The sequence below is a fragment of the Neofelis nebulosa genome, chromosome 6 (assembly GCF_028018385.1).
Source record: "Neofelis nebulosa isolate mNeoNeb1 chromosome 6, mNeoNeb1.pri, whole genome shotgun sequence".
NCBI classification, from domain to species: Eukaryota; Metazoa; Chordata; class Mammalia; order Carnivora; family Felidae; genus Neofelis; species Neofelis nebulosa.
Window position 1 is genome coordinate 79232141 of NC_080787.1, and position 21279 is coordinate 79253419.

The window sequence follows — 21279 nt, forward strand, 5'->3', positions numbered from 1 at the left end:
CTTTTTATCTTCTTAAATTTCCTTCATAAGCTTTCTATAGTTTTCAGCATACAGATCTTTTACATCTTTGGTTAGGTTTCTTCCTAGGTATTTTATGCTTCTTGGTGCAATTGTGAATGGGATCAGTTTCTTTATTTGTCTTTCTGTTGCTTCATTATTAGTGTATAAGAATGCAACTGATTTCTGTACATTGATTTTGTAGCCTGCAACTTTGCTGAATTCATGTATCAGTTCTAGCAGACTTTTGGTGGAGTCTATTGGATTTTCCATGTATAATATCATGTCATCTGCAAAAAGTGAAAGCTTGACTTCATCTTTGACAATTTTGATGCCTTTGATTTCCTTTTGTTGTCTGATTACTGATGCTGGAACTTCCACCACTATGTTAAACAACAGCGGTGAGAGTGGACATCCCTGTCGTGTTCCTGATCTCAGGGAGAAAGCACTCAGTTTTTCCCCATTGAGGACGATATTTGCTGTGGGCTTTTCATAAATGGCTTTTATGATGTTTAAGTATGTTCCTTCTATCCTAACTTTCTCGAGGGTTTTTATTAAGAAAGAATGCTGAATTTTGTCAAATGCTTTTTCTGCATTGATTGACAGGATCATATGGTTCTTTTCTTTTATTAATGTGATGTATCACATTGATTGATTTGTTAATGTTGAACCAGCCCTGCAGCCCAGGAATGAATCCCACTTGATCATGGCGAATAATTCTTTTTATACACTGTTGAATTCAATTTGCTAGTATCTTATTGAGAATGTTTGCATCCATATTCATCAGGGATATTGGTTCTCTTTTTTTACTGGGTCTCTGTCTGGTTTAGGAATCAAAGTAATGTAGGCTTCATAGAATGAGTCTGGAAGTTTTCCTTCCCTTTCTATTTTTTGGAATAGCTTGAGAAGGATAGGTATTATATCTACTTTAAATGTCTGGTAGAATTCCCCTGGGAAGCCATCTGGTCCTGAACTCTTATTTTTTGGGAGATTTTTGATATCTGATTCAATTTCTTCACTGGTTATAGGTCTATTCAAGGTTTCTATTTCTTCCTGTTTGAGTTTTGGGAGTGTGTGGGTGTTTAGGAATTTGTCCATTTCTTCCAGGTTGTCCAGTTTGTTGGCATATAATTTTTCATAGTATTCCCTGATAATTGCTTGTATTTCTGAGGGATTGGTTGTAATAATTCCATTTTCATTCATGATTTTATCTATTTTGGTCATCTCCCTTTTCTTTTTGAGAAGCCTGGCTAGAGATTTATCAGTTTTGTTTATTTTTTCAAAAAACCAACTCTTGGTTTCGTTGATCTGCTCTACAGTTTTTCTAGATTCTATATTGTTTATTTCTGCTCTGATCTTTATTATTTCTATTCTTCTGCTGGGTTTGGGGTGTCTCTCCTGTTCTGCTTCTATTTCCTTTAGGTGTGCTGTTAGATTTTGTATTTGGGATTTTTCTTGTTTCTTGAGATAGGCCTGGACTGCAATGTATTTTCCTCTCAGGACTGCCTTCGCTGTATCCCAAAGCATTTGGATTGTTGCATTTTCATTTTCGTTTGTTTCCATTTTTTCTTAATTTCTTCTCTAATTGCCTGGTTGACCCATTCATTCTTTAGTAGGGTGTTCTTTAACCTCCATGCTTTTGGAGGTTTTCCAGACTTTTTCCTGTGGTTGATTTCAAGCTTCATAGCATTGTGGTCTGAAAGTATCCATGGTGTGATCTCAATTCTTGTATACTTATGAAGGGTTGTTTTGTGACCCAGTATGTGATCTATCTTGGAGAATGTTCCATGTGCACTCGAGAATAAAGTATATTCTGTTGCTTTGGGATGCAGAGTTCTAAATAGATCTGTCAAGTCCATCTGATCCAATGTATCATTCAGGGCCCTTGTTTCTTTATTGACCATGTTTCTAGATGATCTATCCATTTCTGTAAGTGAGGTGTTAAAGTCCCCTGCAATTACCACATTCTTATCAATAAGGTTGCTTATGTTTGTGATTGTTTTATATATTTGGGGGCTCCTGTATTCGGCACATAGACATTTATAATTGTTAGCTCTTTCTGATGGATAGACCCTCTAATTATTATATAATGCCTTTCTTCATCTATTGTTACAACCTTTGAAGTCTAGTTTGTCTGATATAAGTATGGCTACTCCAGCTTTCTTTTGATTTCCAGTAGCATGATAGATGGTTCTCCATCCCCTCACTTTCAATCTGAAGGTGTCCTCAGGTCTAAAATGAGTCTCTTGTAGACAGCAAATAGATGGGTCTTGTTTTTTTTATCCATTCTGATACCCTATGTCTTTTGGTTGGAGCATTTAGTCCATTTACATTCAGTGTTATTATAGAAAGATACGGGTTTAGAGTCATTGTGATGTCTGTAGGTTTCATGCTTGTAGTGATGTCTCTGGTACCTTGTCTCACAGGATCCCCCTTAGGATCTCTTGTAGGGCTGGTTTAGTGGTGACAGATTCCTTCAGTTTTTTTGTTTGGGAAGACATTTATCTCTCCTAAATGACAGACTTGCTGGATAAAGGATTCTCGGCTGCATACTTCTTCTGTTCATCACATTGAAGATTTCCTGCCATTCCTTTCTGGCTTGCCAAGTTTCAGTAGATAAATCCGTCACTAGTCTTATCTGTCTCCCTTTATATGTTAGAGCATGTTTATCCCTAGCTGCTTTCAGAATTTTCTCTTTATCGTTGTATGTTGCCAGTTTGACTATGATATGTCGTGCAGAAGATCTATTCAAGTTATGTCTGAAGGGAGTTCTTTCTCTGTGCGTCTTGGATTTCAATGCGTTTTTCCTTCCCCAGATCCGGGAAGTTCTCAGCTATGATTTCTTCAAGTACATCTTCAGCACCTTTCCCTCTCCCTCCTCTGGAATCCCAATTATGCATATGTTATTACATTTAATTGTGTCAGTTCTCTAATTCTCCCCTCATACTCCTGGATTTTTTTATCTCTTTTTCTCAGCTTCCACTTTTTCCATAATTTTATCTTCTAATTCACCTATTTTCTCCTCTGCCTCTTCAATCCAAGCTGTGGTCGCCTCCATTTTATTTTGCACCTCATTTATAGCATTTTTAGCTCCTCCTGTTTCTTAGTCCCTTGATCTCTGTAGTAATAGATTCTCTGCTGTCCTCTGTACTTTTTTCAAGCCCAGTGATTAATTTTATGACTATTATTTTAAATTCATTTTCTGTTACATTGCTTAAGTTGTTTTTGATCAGTTCGTTAGCTGTCGCTACTTCCTGGAGTTTCTTTTGAGGGGAATTCTTCCGTTTTGTCATTTTTGATAGTCCCTGGGGTGGCGCAGAACTGCAGGGCTCTTCCTCTGTGCTGTCTGGAGTAACTTGCGTTGGTGGGCGGGGCCGCAGTCAGACCTGATGTCTGCCCCCAGCCCAGCACTGGGGCCACAGACTGGTGTGTACCTTATCTTCCCCTCTCCCAGGGGCAGGCCTCACTGTGGAGTGGTGTGGCCCCTGTCTGGGCTATTTGCACACTGCCAGTCTTGGGGTACTGCTTCGATGGGATCTGGCATATTAGCCGAGGTGGATCCGCAAGGTGCACAGGGGCGGGAGGGGCAGGCTCAGCTCGCTTTACCTTCGGTGGTGGTCTGCTTCGGGAGGGGCCCTGCGGCACTGGGAGGGAGGCCGACCCCTCGGGGGGATGGATCCACAGAAGCACAACGTTGGGTGTTTGCATGGTGCAAGCAAGTTCCGTGAGGGGAACTGATTCCCTTTGAAATTTTGGTTGGGGGATGGGCGAGGGAGACGGCGCTTCCCAGCACCTTTGTTCCCCTCCAAACTGAGCTCTGTCCTCCAGGGCTCAACAACTCTCCCACTCTCTGAGCAGAGCTGTTGAGTTATAACATTCCAGATGTTAAGTCCTGCTGGCTGTCAGAACACACTCCGTCCGGCCCCTCTGCTTTTTCAAGCCAGACTCGGGGGCTCTGCCTTGCCGGGTGGGCTGGCTGCCCCTCCACCACCCCAGCTCCCTCCCGCCAGTCTGGGTAGCATGCACTGCCTCTCTGCCCTTCCTACCCTCTTCCATGGGCCTCTCATCTACACTTGGCTCCAGAGAGTCCATTCTAGTCTTCTGGCAGTTTTCTGGGTTATTTAGGCAGATGTGGGTGGAATCTAAGTGGTCAGAAGGACGCAGTGAGCCCAGTGTCCTCCTATGCCGCCATCTTCCTCTCCCACAACTCCTTTTTGTATGTTTAGGTGGTTGTGACTGAAGCTTTCAGCAAACCTGGAGACAAATGGATCTGCTATGGTTTAGACTAGAAGGGAGTAGTAAATAGGCTAATTAGGGCTGGACAGGTGCTAAAAGAGAATATATGTGCTTTCCATTTTTGACTTTTCTACAGAAACTACAAGGGAAGGCTCTAATTCATGGGTTCAAATACCAAAATAGAATTATAGTAACTTGGGAGATTTGGAAAACTTTCAAATCCACTCCTCTCACTACCTATTGCTAAAGAGCTCTTCAAAGCAGGATAGCGTGAAGAGCTAGGTAACTATAAAGCGTCTTACTCTGAATAGGATTACCTCCATACATAATGTGCCTGTGGATCTGACTTAATCAGAGCTTTTAGCAGTATGGGTGGGAAAGAGAAATACTTGTTTTCGCCTTCTTGGCATTTAGTCACAAATTCAGGATTTTTGTAACAGGGAATGGGACCCTAATACTAAAGCCTAGATTTCCCAAGGGTGATGCGTTGATACTAGTTCTAGAATGCTATGGGCTAAAAGTAATTGAATCAGAAATCCCTCTGCACAAAAGCAGTGGTGTCAGCAGCAAGCCATATATCCTGGTGAGGTTCCTGCCCTGTGGATGCAGGTAACTTGTGACCTTGTGAGAGGGATGTAATTGGTAGCAGGGGACTGATAATTTCTGGAGATTAATTCTTCATAAAAGTCTTCCTATTCAGGATAGCCTAAGTGTTCTCTATCTTCTGTGTTCTCATCCTAGACCCTTAGGGCAATGACTAAGGAATGGAGTATGGTTCCTGAGGATTTTAGGTATAACTAATAGTTCTGATAGTACTTAGGGATCTTTAATCTATAAACAGAATTGAACACCTGCCATATGCACAGCTTATTCCAAAAGAATAAAGAATCCTCATCAACACAGTATGTACTTTTCTCTGTAAGTAATAATCTATTTGATGTTTGCCCTTCCTTGTGTTTCAGAATTAACCATGTTTGTGCTTGGAATGAATGGCTGATGGATAGTCAAAAGGACAGAGGGAGGGATGAGTGTAGCTATAAATTAATAGGTTTACAGATAAAAAAAACACAAAAATACACTCAATTAATAACCAAAATAGTTTATAACTTAATATTCTTTCACATAAAAAATAGCTACCTTTAAATAATGCTTTTTCTACCATCTTAAGGACATAAGAAATGTTGAACATTAAGACTTTACTTGCATTCCTTATATTTAATTTCCACATTTCATATTTGCTACTCATAATTTCACCAAGATCTGTTTTACCCGTCTTTTACATAGTATTTCACACTTTAATTATTATTTCAGAATTGCACTTACTGGCATATGGTAATTGAGCACTTGGGATGTGGCTAGTCCAAACTGAGTTGTGCTGAGATGTAAAATATACCAGATTTTGGAGACAAAGTATGGGGAAAAATGTAAAAACTCAATTTTTATACTGATATTTAGATTGATTATATAAATTACCCAAATTAATTTCATTTCTTTTTATCTTTTTAAATGTTGCTATAAGAACACTGAAAATTACATGTGGCTCATATTATACTTCTATAGGACAGCACAGGGCCCAAACACTTGAAAATAAGGTGGCTACAGCTTTAACACACCAGTATTCCATATATTATCTGCTTTTGGAAAAGGGCATTGTAAAAAATAACAATCCAACTACTTATGTGCATGTTTTTACTTTTTTCTAATGAACATATATTACTTTTTAAATAGAGAAAGTAAAGATGTTATATTCTGTTTATAATCTTAGACTTACAAAAAAGGACTAGCATTTAAGACATGGAGCGTAAAAGATTAAAACAATAAATCAAATTCCCCTCTTAAAATGTTAAATACGTTTTGCACCTTTTATATCAGATGCGAAAACGAGGCACCCGGAGGTAGAAGTGGAAATCTGGGAGAACACAAGTGAGTTTTTCTGCCTGTACAAAGTTATAATTCTTGTCAAATACTGTGGAAGCTCTGCCACTCAGGTGGCTGTGGATGTGACTGTTCAAACCACTGTGCTCACATTCTTCTCCATGTTTCCATGAGAAACAGGAGCTGTTTTTCTGGTACCAAGGATTAATACACACTTAGTCAAAAATGGCGGAGTATGAGCAGTTTTTTTCTTTTCATATCTAGAATTTAAGTTAGACCTTTTACAATTCATCTCCCTAGCTCTAATCCTCTGACATAAAGGGACTTGTCCAGAAGTTACTTAAAATGTGACTGGTTAATGATTTTCAGTAAAATACAGCATAATGGTTTTTTTTTTCTCTTTCTCTTTTTTTTTTTTCCACTGGTTTAGGGCAGTTTATTTTGAAATGTTGCTCTTGTACTATTTGCTTTCTGGCAACATACTGGAACATTAGTTTTCAAAAGCCTTTTTCTGACAGTGGCACAATCCCATTCATCATCCATCATCAGGCCTTTCCATGAGGTCACAGAAAATCCCAGTTGCTAGTAATACTCCGATGCATTCACTTCCTCTGCAAAAGCAACCGGCACAACCACCCCCTGCCGGTGCAGTTCTCGAAGAACATCTAATATTGAGTCTAATTCTGTGCGGAACTTGTCCAACTCACGATTCTTCAACTGTGCAAGTCTTTTCCATTTCTCAATTTCTTTGCTTTGCTCAGTTTCTACTACTTGGTGTGTTTGCTGTATTATCTGCAAACAAAATAAACAAAAATAAAAATCTATTATTACTGTTACAGTTCATCGTGGGGGTGAAGATTTAACATTCCAAGAAAGCTCAAGTGCGACAATGCTGACTATAGTAGAGGGGAGGGAGAAGGAGAGGGAGCCTGTGTCCATCAATAAGCTTGTGGAAGAAGAGGGTAAGAACCAGGAATTCTCATTCTGATAGGGAGGAGTTAGGGAGCTTGAGTTTTGTTTTTTTAACTCAAAGCTTTAAAAAAAATGTGGCATTCAAAGCATCAGAAATTTCTAATACGTTGGTATGAATCCAAACACCCCCCCCACCAATGTAGTTCCTCAAGATTAGCACTTGAGACACAATCAAAACGGTTCTAATATACAACACACGTCATTAATATACATTACAGCAGTAAAAATGATAAAAGTACATGTATGTAGCATCTATCATGTGCCAGGCTTGGTTTTACATAGAACATTTTACATATGTTAACTCATTTAACCCTGCAAAACATAGTAGGAGGTGAATTTTATATATTTACCCCCATTTACCAGGTAGGGAAATAGAGGCACAGATAAGCAAAAAATAATTTGCTCAAGATTCACACACAACCGATTGGAGGCAGAGTCAGGGTTTATACCCAAGCAGTTTGGCCTCAGTGTCCCTGCTCTTGCCATTTGCAACAATGTGGATGGAACTAGAGTGTATTATGCTAAGCAAAATAAGTCAGTCATGGAAACACAAATATCATATGATTTCACTCATATGGAATTTAAGAAACAACAAGGGGCGCCTGGGTGGCTCAGTCAGTTAAGTGTCTGACTTCGGCTCAGGTCATGGTCTCGCAGTTTGTGAGTTCGAGCCCCACGTTGGGCTCTGTGCTGTCAGCTAGGAGCCTGGAACCTGTTTCACATTCTGTGTCTCCCTTTCTCTCTTCCCTACCCCTGCTCATGCTCTCTCTCTCTGTCTCTCAATAGTAAATAAATGTTAAAAAAAAAAAAAAATTAAAAAAAAGAAAAAGAAGCAACAGATGAACATGGGGGAAAGAAAGGAAAAATAAGATAAAAATAGAGATACACAGAATAAACTGAGGGTTGCTGGAGGGGAGGAAGGTGGGGGAATGGGCTAAATGGGTGATGGGCATTAATGAGGGCACTTGTTGAGATGAGTGCTGGGTGTTATATGGAAGTGATGAATCACTGGGTTCTACTCCTGAAACCAATACTACACTGTGTTAACTGACTTGAATTTAAATTAAAAAAAAAAAAAAAGTATGGTAGAATACAACTGTGAAGTCACCTGGCCTTCGGTTTCTCTTTGTTGGGAGATTTTTGATTGCCGATTCTGGATTCTGTCGTCTTATTAGTAACTGGTCTGTTCAGATTTTCTGTTTCTTAATGATTCAGACTTGGTAGGGTGTATGTTTCTAGCAATTTACTGATTTCTTCTAAGTTGTACTGTTTGTTGGCATATAGTTGTATATGGTAATCTCCTATGATCCTCTGCATTTCTATGGTATCAGTTGTAATGTTTCCTCTTCTATTTATAATTTTAAGTCCTCTCTTATTTCTTGGTTGGCCTAGCTGAAGGTTCGTCAATTTTATCTCTTCAAAGAACCAACTCCTAGAGTTTTGTTAATATTTTCTATTGTCTTCCTATACTCCATTTCATTTATTTTTGCTCTAATCTTTATTTCTAACCTTCTGCTAACTTTGGGATTATTTTGTTCTTTTTCTAGTTCTTTGAGCTGGTAAGTTAAGTTGTTTGAGATCTTTTTCTTGATGTATGCATTTATCACTATTACATTCTCTCTTAGAACTGCTTTTGCTGCTACCCATATGTTTCGGTATGTTGTGTTTCCATTTTCATTTGCCTCAAGATACTTTTTATTTTACTTTTAATTTCTTCTTTGATCCATTGTTAATGAGGAGGTGATGTTGAATTTTTATGTGTTTATGAATTTTCCAGTTTTCTTCCTCCTGTTGACTTCTAGTTTACTAACATTGTGTTCAGAAAGCATGCTTGCTATGATTTCAATCTTAAAATTGCTAAGGCTTTTGTGGCCTACCATATTATCTATACTAGAAGATTTTCCTTGTGTGCTTGAGAAGAATGGTTATTTTGCTGCTGTTGGAAGGAATGTACTGTGTATGTTTGTTAGGTCCATTTTGTCTATAGCACTGTTTAAATCCCACTGTTTAAATCCTTACTGATTGTTTGGATAGATCTATCCATTGATAAGATCCATTCTATCATTGTATTGCTGTTTATTTCTCTATACATAGGTGCTGTGATGTTGGATGCATAAATATTTACAATTGATATATTTAATTGATGGATGGACCCTTTTATCATTATGAAATTACCTTTGTCTCTTTTGCAGATTTTTAGCATAAAATCTATTTTGTCTGACATAATTATAGCTACTCCTGATTTCTACTGGTTACCATTTGATTGAAATACATTTTTCTATCCCTTCCCTCAGCCTATGATGTTTGTCTTAAAGCTAAAGTCTCATGTAGGGGCATATTGTTGGATCTGTATTTCATCCACTTGGGAATTATGTGGTTTGAATGGAGAATTTAATCAATTTACATTTAAAGGAATTACTGATAAAGATTTACAATTGCCATTTTATTTTTTGACTGTTTTGTAGATCCTATGTTCCTTGCTTATCTCTTGCAGTTGTCTTTTGTGATGTGATAACTTTTTGTAGTAGTATTCTTTGACTCCTTTATCATAATCTTTTCTGTAATTGGTACGGGTTTTTCTTTTGTGGTTACCACGAAGCTTACATAAAATATGATATAACAACCTAGTTTAAGTAGATAACTTTACACTTTTACTCTACCCCTCCCCTCAACTTCAGGTTATTGATGTTAAAATGAACATTTTTTATATTTTGTATCCAATAACAAATTAGTATAGTTATGGTTATTTTTAATGTTTTTTAGCTTTTTAAAAAACACATTTATTATCGAGAGACAGAGAGAGAAAGAGAATGAGCATGGGAGGGGCAGAAACAGGGGGAGACACAGTATCTGAAGCAGGCTCCAGGCTCTGAGCTGTCAGCACAGAGCCTGATGCAGGGCTCGAACTCATGAGCAGTGAGATCATGACCTGAGCCAAAGTCGGATGCTTAACCAACTGAGCCACCCAGGCACACCTGTTTTTTAACTTTTAAACTAGAGTTGTAAATGAATTATGAATTGCCACTACAATCTTAGTGAATCTGACTTTGGACTATTTACCATTTCCAGTGAGTTTTATACCTAATAATCATACATTTTAAATATGTTAATTAGCTTCATTTTATTTCCACCTGACAAATTCCATTTAGCATTTATTTTAAGGTGGGTCTAGAGGTGATGAACTTAGTTTTTTATGTTTATTGTATTGGTATAATAAACATGTAACATTAGGTTCACATGTGTGACATATGATTGATATTTGTGAATACTGCAGAAAGATCACCACATAATACTAGTTAATATCCATTGTCATACATAGTTACAAAATTTGTTTTTCTAGTAAGGAGAACTGTTAAGATTTGCTCTTTAATAGCTTTAACATATACAGTTTATTATATTAACTATAGTCACCACACTGCCTATTACATCCATATAACTTATTTTAGCTGGAAGTTTGTACCTTTTTCTCCTGGCACCCATTTTTCCTACCTCCCATCCTCTACCCCTGGAAACCACCTATCTATTCTCTATATCTATAAGCATGGCATTTAAATTTTTTAAAATTAACTTAAAAAATTTTTTTGATGGTTTTTATTAGTGTATAGGAATGCAACAGATTTCTGTATATTATTTTGTATTCTGCAACTTTACTGAATTTTTTATTTCTAATAGTTTTTGGTAAAGTCTTTAGGGTTTCTTATATATTATGTCATGTTATCTGCAAAGAGTGGTAGTTGTACTTCCTTTCTAATTTGGTGGCATTTTATTTCTTTTTTTTTTAATTTCTTTTTAATATTTATTTTTGACAGAGAGAGAGACAGAGCATGAGCAGGGGAGGGGCAGAGAGAGAGGGGAAGACACAGAATCCGAAGCAGGCTCTAGGCTCTGAGCTGTCAGCACAGAGTCCGACGTGGGGCTCGAACTCAGACCGCGAGATCATGACCTGAGCTGAAGTCAGACGGACATTCACCCAACTGAGCCACCCAGGTGCCCCAGAGGCATTTTATTTCTTGACTAATTGCTCTTGTTAAGATTTCCAATACTATTTTGAATAAATGTGGTGTGAGTGGGCATCCTTATCTTGTTCATGATCTTAAAGGAAAAGCTTTCAGCTTTTCACCATGGATTATGAGGATAGCTATGGGTTTTTAATATATGGATTTCATTATGTCGAAGTACCTTCCCTCTATACCATTTGTTGAGTTTCTATCAGGAAAAGATATTGAACTTTGTCAAATGCTTTTTCTACATCTACTGAGATCATCTTAAGCTTTTTACTCTTCATTTTGTTAATGAGGTGTATCACACTGATTTGTGGATGAGGAACAATTTCTGCATTTCTGGAATAAATCCAACTTAATGGTGTATGACCCTCTTAGGATGTATTGCTGATATTGACTTGATAATATTTTGTTGATGATTTTTACATCTATGTTCATGAGGGATATTGGCCAGTGTTGCCTTGTGTCATCCTTGCAAGGTTTTGGCACTGGAGTGATGCTGGCCCTGCAAAATAAGTTTGGAAGAGTTCCCTCCTTTTTGTTTGCAAATGTTTCAAAAGAATTGGTACCAATTATTTAAATGTTTTTAGAATTCACCAGGGAAGCCCTCTGGTCCTGGATGTTGTTTGTTGAGAGGTTTTTGATTATCAATTCAATCTCCTTAATAATAATCAGTCTTTTCAAGTTTTCTATTTCTTCATGATGTCTTCTTGTTAAGTTTTGTTCCTAGGAATTTATCCATGTCTTTTGGTTGTCTAATTTGTTGCTGTACAATTATTCATGCCAGTCTCTTATGATCCTTTGTATTTCTGTGGTATCAGTTGTAATGTCTCCTCTTTCATTTTGAGATCATTTATTTTAGTTTTCTCTCTCTTTTCTTGGTTAGTCTACCTAAAGGTCTGTTAATTTTATCTTTAAAAGAACCAACTCTTATTTTTAGTCTTTATTTCATTTATTTCTGCTCTGATCTTTGTTACTTCCTTCTGTCAACTTTGGGCTTCATTTATTCTTCTCTCTCTAGTTCTGTGAGGTTTAAAGTTGTCTATATGAAATCTTTTTTGGTTCTTCATATATGCATTTATTGCTATGAACTTGTATCAGTTATTTTTCCTGCCTCCCCTAAGTTTTGGTATATTGTGTTTCCATTCTGAAAATATTTCCTTGACAATTAGTGATATTGAACATCTTTTCATGTGTTTGTTGGTCACCTGTATGTCTTTATAAGAATATTCAGGTCCACTGCCCATTTTTATTTATTTTATTTTTTAAATTAATTAATTTTTTAATTTACATCCAAGTTAGTTAGCATATAGTGCAACAATGATTTCAGGAGTAGATTCCTTAATCCCCTTACCCATTTAGATCATCCCCCCTTTGACAACCCTCCAGCAATGCTGTTTGTTCTCTGCATTTAAGAGTCTCTTATGTTTTGTCCCTCTCCCTGATTTTTATTATTTTTGCTTCCTTTTGTACTTATACTCATCTGTTTTGTATCTTAAAGTCCTATGAGTGAAGTCATATGATATTTGTCTTTCTCTATTGACTAATTTCGCTTAGCTTAATACCCTCCAGTTCCATCCATGTAGTTGCAAATGTCAAGAATTCATTCTTTTTGATTGCTGAGTAATACTCCATTGTGTATATACATATACCACATCTTCTTTATCCATTCATCTGTTGATGGACATTTGGGCTCTTTCCATACTTTGGCTATTGTCAACAGTGCTGCTATAAACATTGGGGTGCCTGTGCCCCTTTGAAACAGCACACCTGAAAGACTATACTTTCAGGGATCATTTCTATAGTTTGTGAAACAGCACACCTGCATCCCTTGGACAAATACCTAGTAGTGCAATTGCTGGGTCTTAGGGTAGTTCTATTTTTAATTTTTTGAGGAACCTCCATACTGTTTTCCAGAATGGCTGCATCAGTTTGCATTTCTACCAGCAGTGCAAAAGAGATCCTCTTTCTCCACATCCTCGCCAACATCTGTTGTTGCCTGAGTTGTTAATGTTAGCCATTCTGACAGGTGTGAGGTGGTATCTCATTGTGGTTTTGATTTTTATTTCCCTGATGATGAGTGATGTTGAGCATTTTTTCATATGTCGGTTGGCCATCTGGAAGTCTTCTCTGGAGAAGTGTCAATTCATGTCTTTTGCCCATTTCTTCACTGGATTGTTTTTTGGGTGTTGAGTTTGATAAGTTCTCTATAGATTTTGGACACTACCTCTTTATCTGATAGGTCGTTTGCAAATATCTTCTATTCTGTCAGTTGCCTTTTACTTTTGCTGATTGTTTCCTTTACTGTGCAGAAGCTTTTTATCTTGATGAGGTCCCAATGGTTCATATTTGCTTTTGTTTCCCTTGCCTCTGGAGACATGTCAAATAAGTTGATGCGCTGAGGTCAAAGAGGTTGCTCCCTGTTTTCTCCTCTAGGATTTTGATGGCTTCCTGTCTTATATTGAGGTCTTTCATCCATTTTGAGTTTATTTTTGTGTATGGTATAAGAAAGTGGTCCAGGTTCATTTTTCTGCATGTCACTGTCCAGTTTTCCCAGCACCATTTGAAGAGACTGTCTTTATTCCATTGGATATTCTTTCCTGCTTTGCCAAAGATTAGTTGGCCATATATTTGTGGATCCATTTCTGGGTTCTCTGTTCCCAGATCTGATCTGAGTGTCTGTTTTTGTGCCAGTAGCATACTGTCTTGATAATTACAGCTTTGTAATACATACTGAAGTCCAGGAATGTGATGCCTCCAGCTTTGGTTTTCTTTTTCAAGATTGCTTTGGTTCCATACAAATTTTAGGACTGTTCTAGCTCTGTGAAGAATGCTGTTGTTATTCAGATTGGGATTGCACTGAATATGTAGATTGCTTTGGGTGGTATTGACATTTTAACAATATTTGTTCTTCCAATCAATGAGCATGGAATATTTTTCCCATTTTTTTGTGTGTGTGTCTTCTTCAATTTCTTTCATAAGCTTTCTGTAGTTTTCAGTGTGTAGATTTTTTCATCTCTTTAGTTAGATTTATTCCTAGGTATTTTATGGTTTTTGGTACAACTGCAAATGGGATTGATTCCTTGATTTCTCTTTCTGTTGTTTCATTGTTGGTGTATGGGAATGTGACTGATTTCTGTGCATTAATTTTATATCCTGCGACTTTGCTGAATTCATGGATCAGTTCTAGCAGTTTTTTGGTGAAATCTTTTGGGTTTTCCATATAGAGTATCATGTCATCTGCAAAGAGTGAAAGTTTGACTTCCTCCCGGCCAATTTTGATGCCTTTTATTTCTTTGTGTTGTCTGACTGCTGGGGCTAAGACTTCCAATACTATGTTGAATAACAGTGGTGAGAGTGGACATCCCTGTCATGTTCCTGACCTTAGGGAGAAAGCTCTCAGTTTTTCCCCATTCAGGATGATATTAGTGGTGGGTCTTTCATATATGGCTTTTATGATGCTAAGGTATGATCCTTTTTATTTATTTTTTTTAATCTTTATTTATTTTTGAGAGAAAGAGAGAGCATGGGCAGGTGAGGGGCAGAGAGAGAGGGAGACACAGAATTTGAACCAGGCTCCAGGCTCTAACCTGACAGCACAGAGCCCAACACGAAGCTTGAACCCACAGACAGTGAGATCATGACCTGAGCCAAAGTTGGGGGCCCAACTGACTGAGCCACCCAGGTGCCCCAAGATATGATCCTTCTATCCCTTCTTTCTTGAGGGCTTTCATCAAGAAAGGATGTTGTATTTTGTCAAATGCTTTCTCTGTATCTATTGAGAGGATCATGTGGTTCTTGTCCTTTCTTTTATTGACGTAATGTGTCACATTGATTGTTTTACAGATATCGAACCAGCCCTGCATCCCAGGTATAAATGTCACTTGATCATATGGAATAATTCTTTTAATGTATTGTTGGATCCAGTTGGCTAGTATCTTGTTGAGGATTTTTGCATCTATGTTCATCAGGGAAACTGGTCTGTAATTCTCCTTTTTAGTGGGGTCTTTGTCTGGTTTTGGAATCAAGGTAATGCTGGCTTCACAGAATGAGTTTGGATGTTTTCCTTCCATTTCTATTTTTTGGAACAGCTTCAAAAGAATAGGTGTCAACTCTTCTTTAAATGTTTGGTAGAATTCCTTTGGAAAGCCATCCGGCCCTGGACTCTTTGGGAGATTTTTGATAACTAGGTATTTCTAGGAATTTGTCCATTTCTTCCAGATTGCCCATTTTATTGGCGTATAATTGCTCAGATTATTCTATTGTTTGTATTTCTGCTGTGTTGGTTGTGATCTATTCTCTTTCATTCTTGATTTTATGTATTTGGATCCTTTCCTTTTTCTTTTTGATCAAACTGGCTAGGAATTTATCAATTTTGATAATTCTTTCAAAGAACCTGCTTCTGGTTTCATTAATCTGTTCTGTGTTTTTGGATTCGATAGCATTGATTTCTGCTCTAATCTTTATTATTTCCTGTCTTCTGCTGGTTTTGGGTTTTATTTGCTGTTCTTTTTCCAGCTTTTTATGATGTAAGCTTAGGTTGTGTATCTGAGACCTTTCTTCCTTAGGAAGGCCTGGATTGCTATATACTTCCCTTTTATGACGGCTTTTGCTGCATCCCAGAGGTTTTGGGCTGTGGTGTTATCATTTTTATTGGCTTCCAGGTACTTTTCAATTTCCTCTTTAATTTTTGGTTAGCCCATTCATTCTTTAGTAGGATGGTCTTTAGTCTCCAAGTATTTGTTATCTTTCCAAATTTTTTCTTGTGGCTGATTTCAAGTTTCATAGCGTTGTGGTCAGAAAATATGCATGGTATGATCTCGATCTTTTTATACTTGTTGAGGGCTGATTTGTGTCCCAGTATGTGATCTATTGTGGAGAATGTTCCATGTGCACTCAGGAAGAATGTGTACTCTGCTTTAGGATGAAATGTTCTGAATATATCTGTTAAGTCCATCTGGTCCAGTGTGTCATTCAAAGCCATTGTTTCCTTGTTGATTTCTTGATTAGATGATCTGTCCATTGCAGTAAGTGGGGTGTTGAAGTGCCCTACTATTATGGTACTATTACCTATGAGTTTCTTTATGTCTGTGAATAACTGATTTATATATTTGGGTACTTCCATGCTGGGGGCTTAAATGTTTACAACTGTTAGATGTTTTTGGTGGATAGACTCAATTATGATATAATGCCCTTCTTCGCCTCTTGTTACAGTCTTTATTTTAAAATATAGGTTGTCTGATGCAAGTATGGCTATCCTGGCTTTCTTTTGGCGACCATTAGCATGATAGGTGGTTCTCCATCCCCTTACTTTCAATCTGAAGGTGTCTTTAGGTCTAAAATGGGTCTCTTGTAAACAGCATATAGATGGATATATTTTTTTTATACATTCTATTACCCCATGTCTTTTGATTAGGAGCATTTAGACCATTAACGTTTAGAGTGAGTACAGAAAGATATGAATTTATTGCCATTATGTTGCCTGTAGAGTTGGAGTTTTTGGTGGTGATGTCTGGTCCTTCCCAACCTTTGTTGCTTTTGGTCTTTTTGTTTTATTTTTTATCTTTTCTCCCCTCAGAGTCCTCCTTAAAATTTCTTGCAGGGCTGGTTTAGTGGTCACAAATTCCTTTAATTTTTGTTTGTCTGGGAAAGTTTTTATCTCTCCTATTTTGAATGACAGCCTTGCTGGATAAAGAATTCTTGGCTGCATATTTTTCTGATTCAGCACGTTGAATATCTCTTGCCATCCTTTCTGGCCAGCCAAGTTTCTATGGATAGGTATGCTGCAAATCTGATGTCTTCCTTTGTAGGTTAAAGACTTACTGTCCCTTGCTGCTTTCATGATTCCTTCCTTGCCTGAGTATTTTGTGAATTTGACCATGATATGCCTTGTTGATGGTCATTTTTTGTTGAAGCTAATGGGAGTTCTTTGTGCTTCCTGGATTTTGATGTCTGTGTCTTTCCCCAGGTTAGGAAAGTTTTCTACTATGATTTGCTCACATAAACTTTCTACCCCTTTTCCTCTCTTTTCATCTTCTGGGATCCCTATGATTGATGTTATCCCATTTTAATGAGTCATTGAGTTCTCTAATGCTTATATTGTGCTATTTTGCCTTAGTCTCTTTTTTTCTGCTTCATTATTCTCCATAAGTTTTGTCCTCTATATTGCTGCTCTACCTCATCCATCCTTGCTGCCATGCCATCCATCCGAGATTGCAGCTCAGTTATAGCAGTTCTGATTTCATCCTCACTATCTTTTACTTCTTTTGTCTCCACAGAAAAGGATTCTATTTTCAACCCCAGCTAGTATTCTTAGAATCATGATTCTAAGTTCTGGTTCAGAATCTTACTTGTATCTGTGTTAAGTCCCTGACTGTCATTTCTTCCTGTTCTTTCTTTTGGGGTTAATTCCTTCATTTTGTCATTTTGAAGGAACAAAAGGAATTAACGAAATAAAAAAAATTAAAAATTAAAAACAACACAAAAGAAATCAAATAAAGGATGCTAGATACTAGGTGTGTTTTGGTCTGGTTGTTGAAAAAAGCTTGATAGAGTAGAGAAAAAAGGGAAAGATAAGAAAAAAAATAAAAGAAAAAAGGAAAACATTTGAAAATTTGAAAAAGAATACAAAATAGAATGAAATGATGAAAGTAAAATAGAATTTAAAAAATTTTCAAAAAAATAAAAAATTTACAAAAAAGTAAAAAAATAGAAAAAAAATTGAAGAAAAATCTTTTTAAGAAAAGTGGAAAATAAAAATTTTTTCTCATTCTTGAATACAGAAAAAGGAAAAAAAATTGAATAGATGGAACAGTGAACAAAATGAAATAGGATTGAAATTACATCTGGTTTGCCCCAGAAGTCAAACTATGAAGCACTTTATAGTCTATAAGCTGGCAGAGAGACTTGTGGTGTTCCTCAAGAGCATGGTTGGCCCGGTTGGGCAGGGCTTAATGTAACAGCTCCATTCTCCACTAGATGGCACTGCTTGGCTTACTGGGGTTGATTGTTGTGATGCATGTAGGTATGTATGCCCTTGTGTGGGAGGGGTGAAAATGGCATCCCCCAGCTACCTACTCTTTAGTATCAGAACTCTGTGTTCTCCCCATGCAGCAATCAAGCACCCCTCCTTTGTCTCTGGCTTCTATCCATTTCCCTCTTCTACACTGTCTTTGGCCAAGCCGTGAGGCTGCCAGATGGCACCTCCCTCCTGAGTTTTATCTCAGATGTGGCTTTTTCCCAACCCCTCACTTCTGAGGGACTGTGGCTGGACCCATTCAGCCTCTCTGTGGGAGGGTCTCCCTGAGCAATGACTGGGTGCCGGTCTGCCCCTAGAAAACGTTCATGAGATCGTGGTGCTGCCTAGAGACTGTGGCTGGGTGCCAGCCTGCTGCCAAAAAAGTTCACACGATCGTGTAGCAGCAGTGTTTCAGGTATTATGGAAAATCACAACACACATCTGGTACCAGGCTTCACCTTTAATGTCCTTGTTCCAACACCAGCGAATGTGGTTGTTTTCCAGGGTCCCCTGGGACCTCTGTCTGTGTGGAGGCTGCACAGTCTCTACCAAATATCCTCCCAGTAGGGGAACCGCCACTTCCTGTGTGGACCTTGAACCCCTTGGACCTTGCTCACTGTTCCTCAGGATTTGCTCTTCCCACCAGAGCACTGCGTGGTATTGAGCTGTGGAGTTTCAGACTCTCTTGTGCTCCCCCTGTTTATAGAGTCTTAATGGAATTTAAACTGTTTCCTTTCTCCTTTTTCCCTTTTTTGTTCAGTCCCTTGTGGCTGTTTCCACTCTTCCACTTTCTCTCCAGCTGCTTTCAGCAGAGGGTGGGCAGGGGAGTGTGGGGTTGCTTTTCCCATTCCCCTTACCCACTTCCTCTCTCCACAAGCAAAAACAGCCCCCCTCGCAGCTTCTCTCTCCCCCAGTTCACCTCTCCATGCCATGTACCTGCCAAGTTCTGCGGTTCAGGTCATGCAGATTGTTGTGTTAATCCTCAAATTAGTTTTCTAGGTGTACAAGATGGTTTAGTGTTGATCTGGCTCCATTTCAGGAACAAGAGACACACAAAAAAAACTTCCATGCTGTTCTGCCATCTTGGCCCTTCCCCTCCACTGCCCATTTTTAAATTAGATTTTTTTTTTCTGGTGTTGAGTTAGGAGTTCTTCATTTGTTGTGGATATTAACCCCTTACTGGATATATCATTTGCAAATACCTCCTAATAGTTTGACTTCTTCACATACCTCCTTCAGTATGTTTTCATTTTGTTGGGTTTCCTTGCTGTGCAAAAGCTTTTAATTTTTTAAAAATTATTTTTAAGTGTCTATTTTTGACTAGTGGGGGAGGGTTAAAGAGAGAGGGAGACAGAGGATCCAAAGTGGGCTCTGTGCTGACAGCAGAGAGACTGATGCGGGGCTCGAACTCAGGAGCCATGAGATTGTGACCTGAATGGAAGTCGGATGCTTAGCCAACTGAGCCACTCAGGCACCCCATGTGCAATTGGATGTAGTCCAATTGTTTATTTTTGCTTTTGTTTTCTAAGGAGGCCTATTCAAAAACAAAAAACAAAAAAACCCCCAAAACATTGCCAAGACTAATGTCCAAGAGTTTACTGTTTTTTAAAGTAGATCTATGGTTTCAGGTCTTACATTTAGGTCTTTAATCCATTTTGAGGTGTTGTTTGTTTGTTTCCTTTTGTTTTGTATATAGTGTAAGATAGTGGTCATCTTTTTTTTGCATGCAGCTGTCCAGTTTTACCAGCACCATTATCATTATTAAAGAGATGATCTTATCTTCATTGTATATTCTTGCCTCCTTTGTCATAGATTAATTGACCATATAAGCATGGGTTTATTTCTGAGTTTTCTATTCCATTCTATTGATCTGTGTGTCTGTTTTCATGTCAGGACTATACTGTTTTCATTACTATAGTTTTGTAATACATTTGAAAAACTGGGAGTGTGATACCTCCAGCTTTGTTCTTTCTCAAGACTGCTTTGTGTATTTGGGTTCTTTTGTGATTCCATATCAACTTTAGGAATATATGTTCTAGTTTCATGAAAAATCCACTGGTGTTTGATAGGGACTGCACCAAATCTGCAGATTGCTTTAGGTATTATGAACATTTCAACAATACGCCTCCAATCCATGTGTATCTTTCCATTTATTGTGTTATCTTCAAGTTCTTTCATCTATGTATTACAGTATTAAGAGTACAGGTCTTTCAACTCTTAGGTTAAATTCATTTTTATGTATGTTCTTTTTGATGTAGTTATAAAGTGATGGTCTTCTTAATTTCTTCTTGCTAGTTGTTAATGTACAGACATCTGTTGCATTTCTGTACACTAATTTTGCATCCTGCAACTTTACTGAATTCATTTATTCTAATAGATTTTTGGTGGAATCTTTAGGGTTTTCTATATACATTATCAATGTTATCTGTAAATAGTGACAGTTGTACTTCATCCTTTTCAATTTGCATGCTTTTTATTTCTTATCTGGTTGTTGTGGCTATGACTTCTGGTACTAGCTTGGAGTATAACAAAGAGTGGACATCCTTGTTCCTGATGTTAGTGAAAAAGCTAACTTTTCAGTTTTTCACTGTGGAGTATCATGTCAGCTGTGGGTTTGTCATATATGGCCTTTCTGAGGTTTCATCTATACTCAGCGTATTGAGAATTTTTTATCATGAATGTATGCTGAACTTCGGCAAATGCTTTTTTGCATCTATTGAAATCATATGATTTTTAACTTTCATTTTGCTAATATGGTATGTCATGTTGATTTGAAGAACTCAACCGTCCTTGTATCCTATAAATCCCACCATACTGTGGTGAATTATCCTTTTAATGTATTTTTGAATTTAGATTGCTAATACTTTGTTAAGGATTTTTTGCATCTACGTTCATCAGGGAATTTTCTTCTTTCTGTAATGTTCTTCTTTTTTTTTGTAGTGTCTTTGTTGTTGGTAGGGTAATATTGGGCTTGTAGAATGAATTTGAAAACATTCCTTCCTCTTCATTTTTTTTTGGGGTGGGGGGGCAGGGATAGTTTGAGAAGGATTGGTATTAATTCTTCTTTACAGGTGAATTCTTCCAAACATTTAAAGCCATCTGGTCCCAGACTTTTCTTTGTTGGGAATTTTTGGATTATCAATTCAATTTTTTTTTTAATTTCATTTTTAGAGAGAACAC

General features: G+C 37.6%; 1 protein-coding gene across 4 annotated transcripts in view; it reads right to left on the bottom strand.

Annotated features, from left to right (window-relative positions):
- Positions 1-5316: 5316 nt before the first annotated feature.
- Positions 5317-21279, bottom strand: part of CEP162 (centrosomal protein 162) — a 112852-nt gene continuing 96889 nt past the window's right edge. For all 4 annotated transcript variants that reach the window (XM_058734621.1, XM_058734620.1, XM_058734619.1 and 1 more), the window contains one exon: positions 5317-6900. In XM_058734621.1, the coding sequence (XP_058590604.1) occupies positions 6691-6900 (210 nt within the window). In that variant the 3' untranslated portion in view covers positions 5317-6690. The remainder of the gene's footprint in view (positions 6901-21279) is intronic.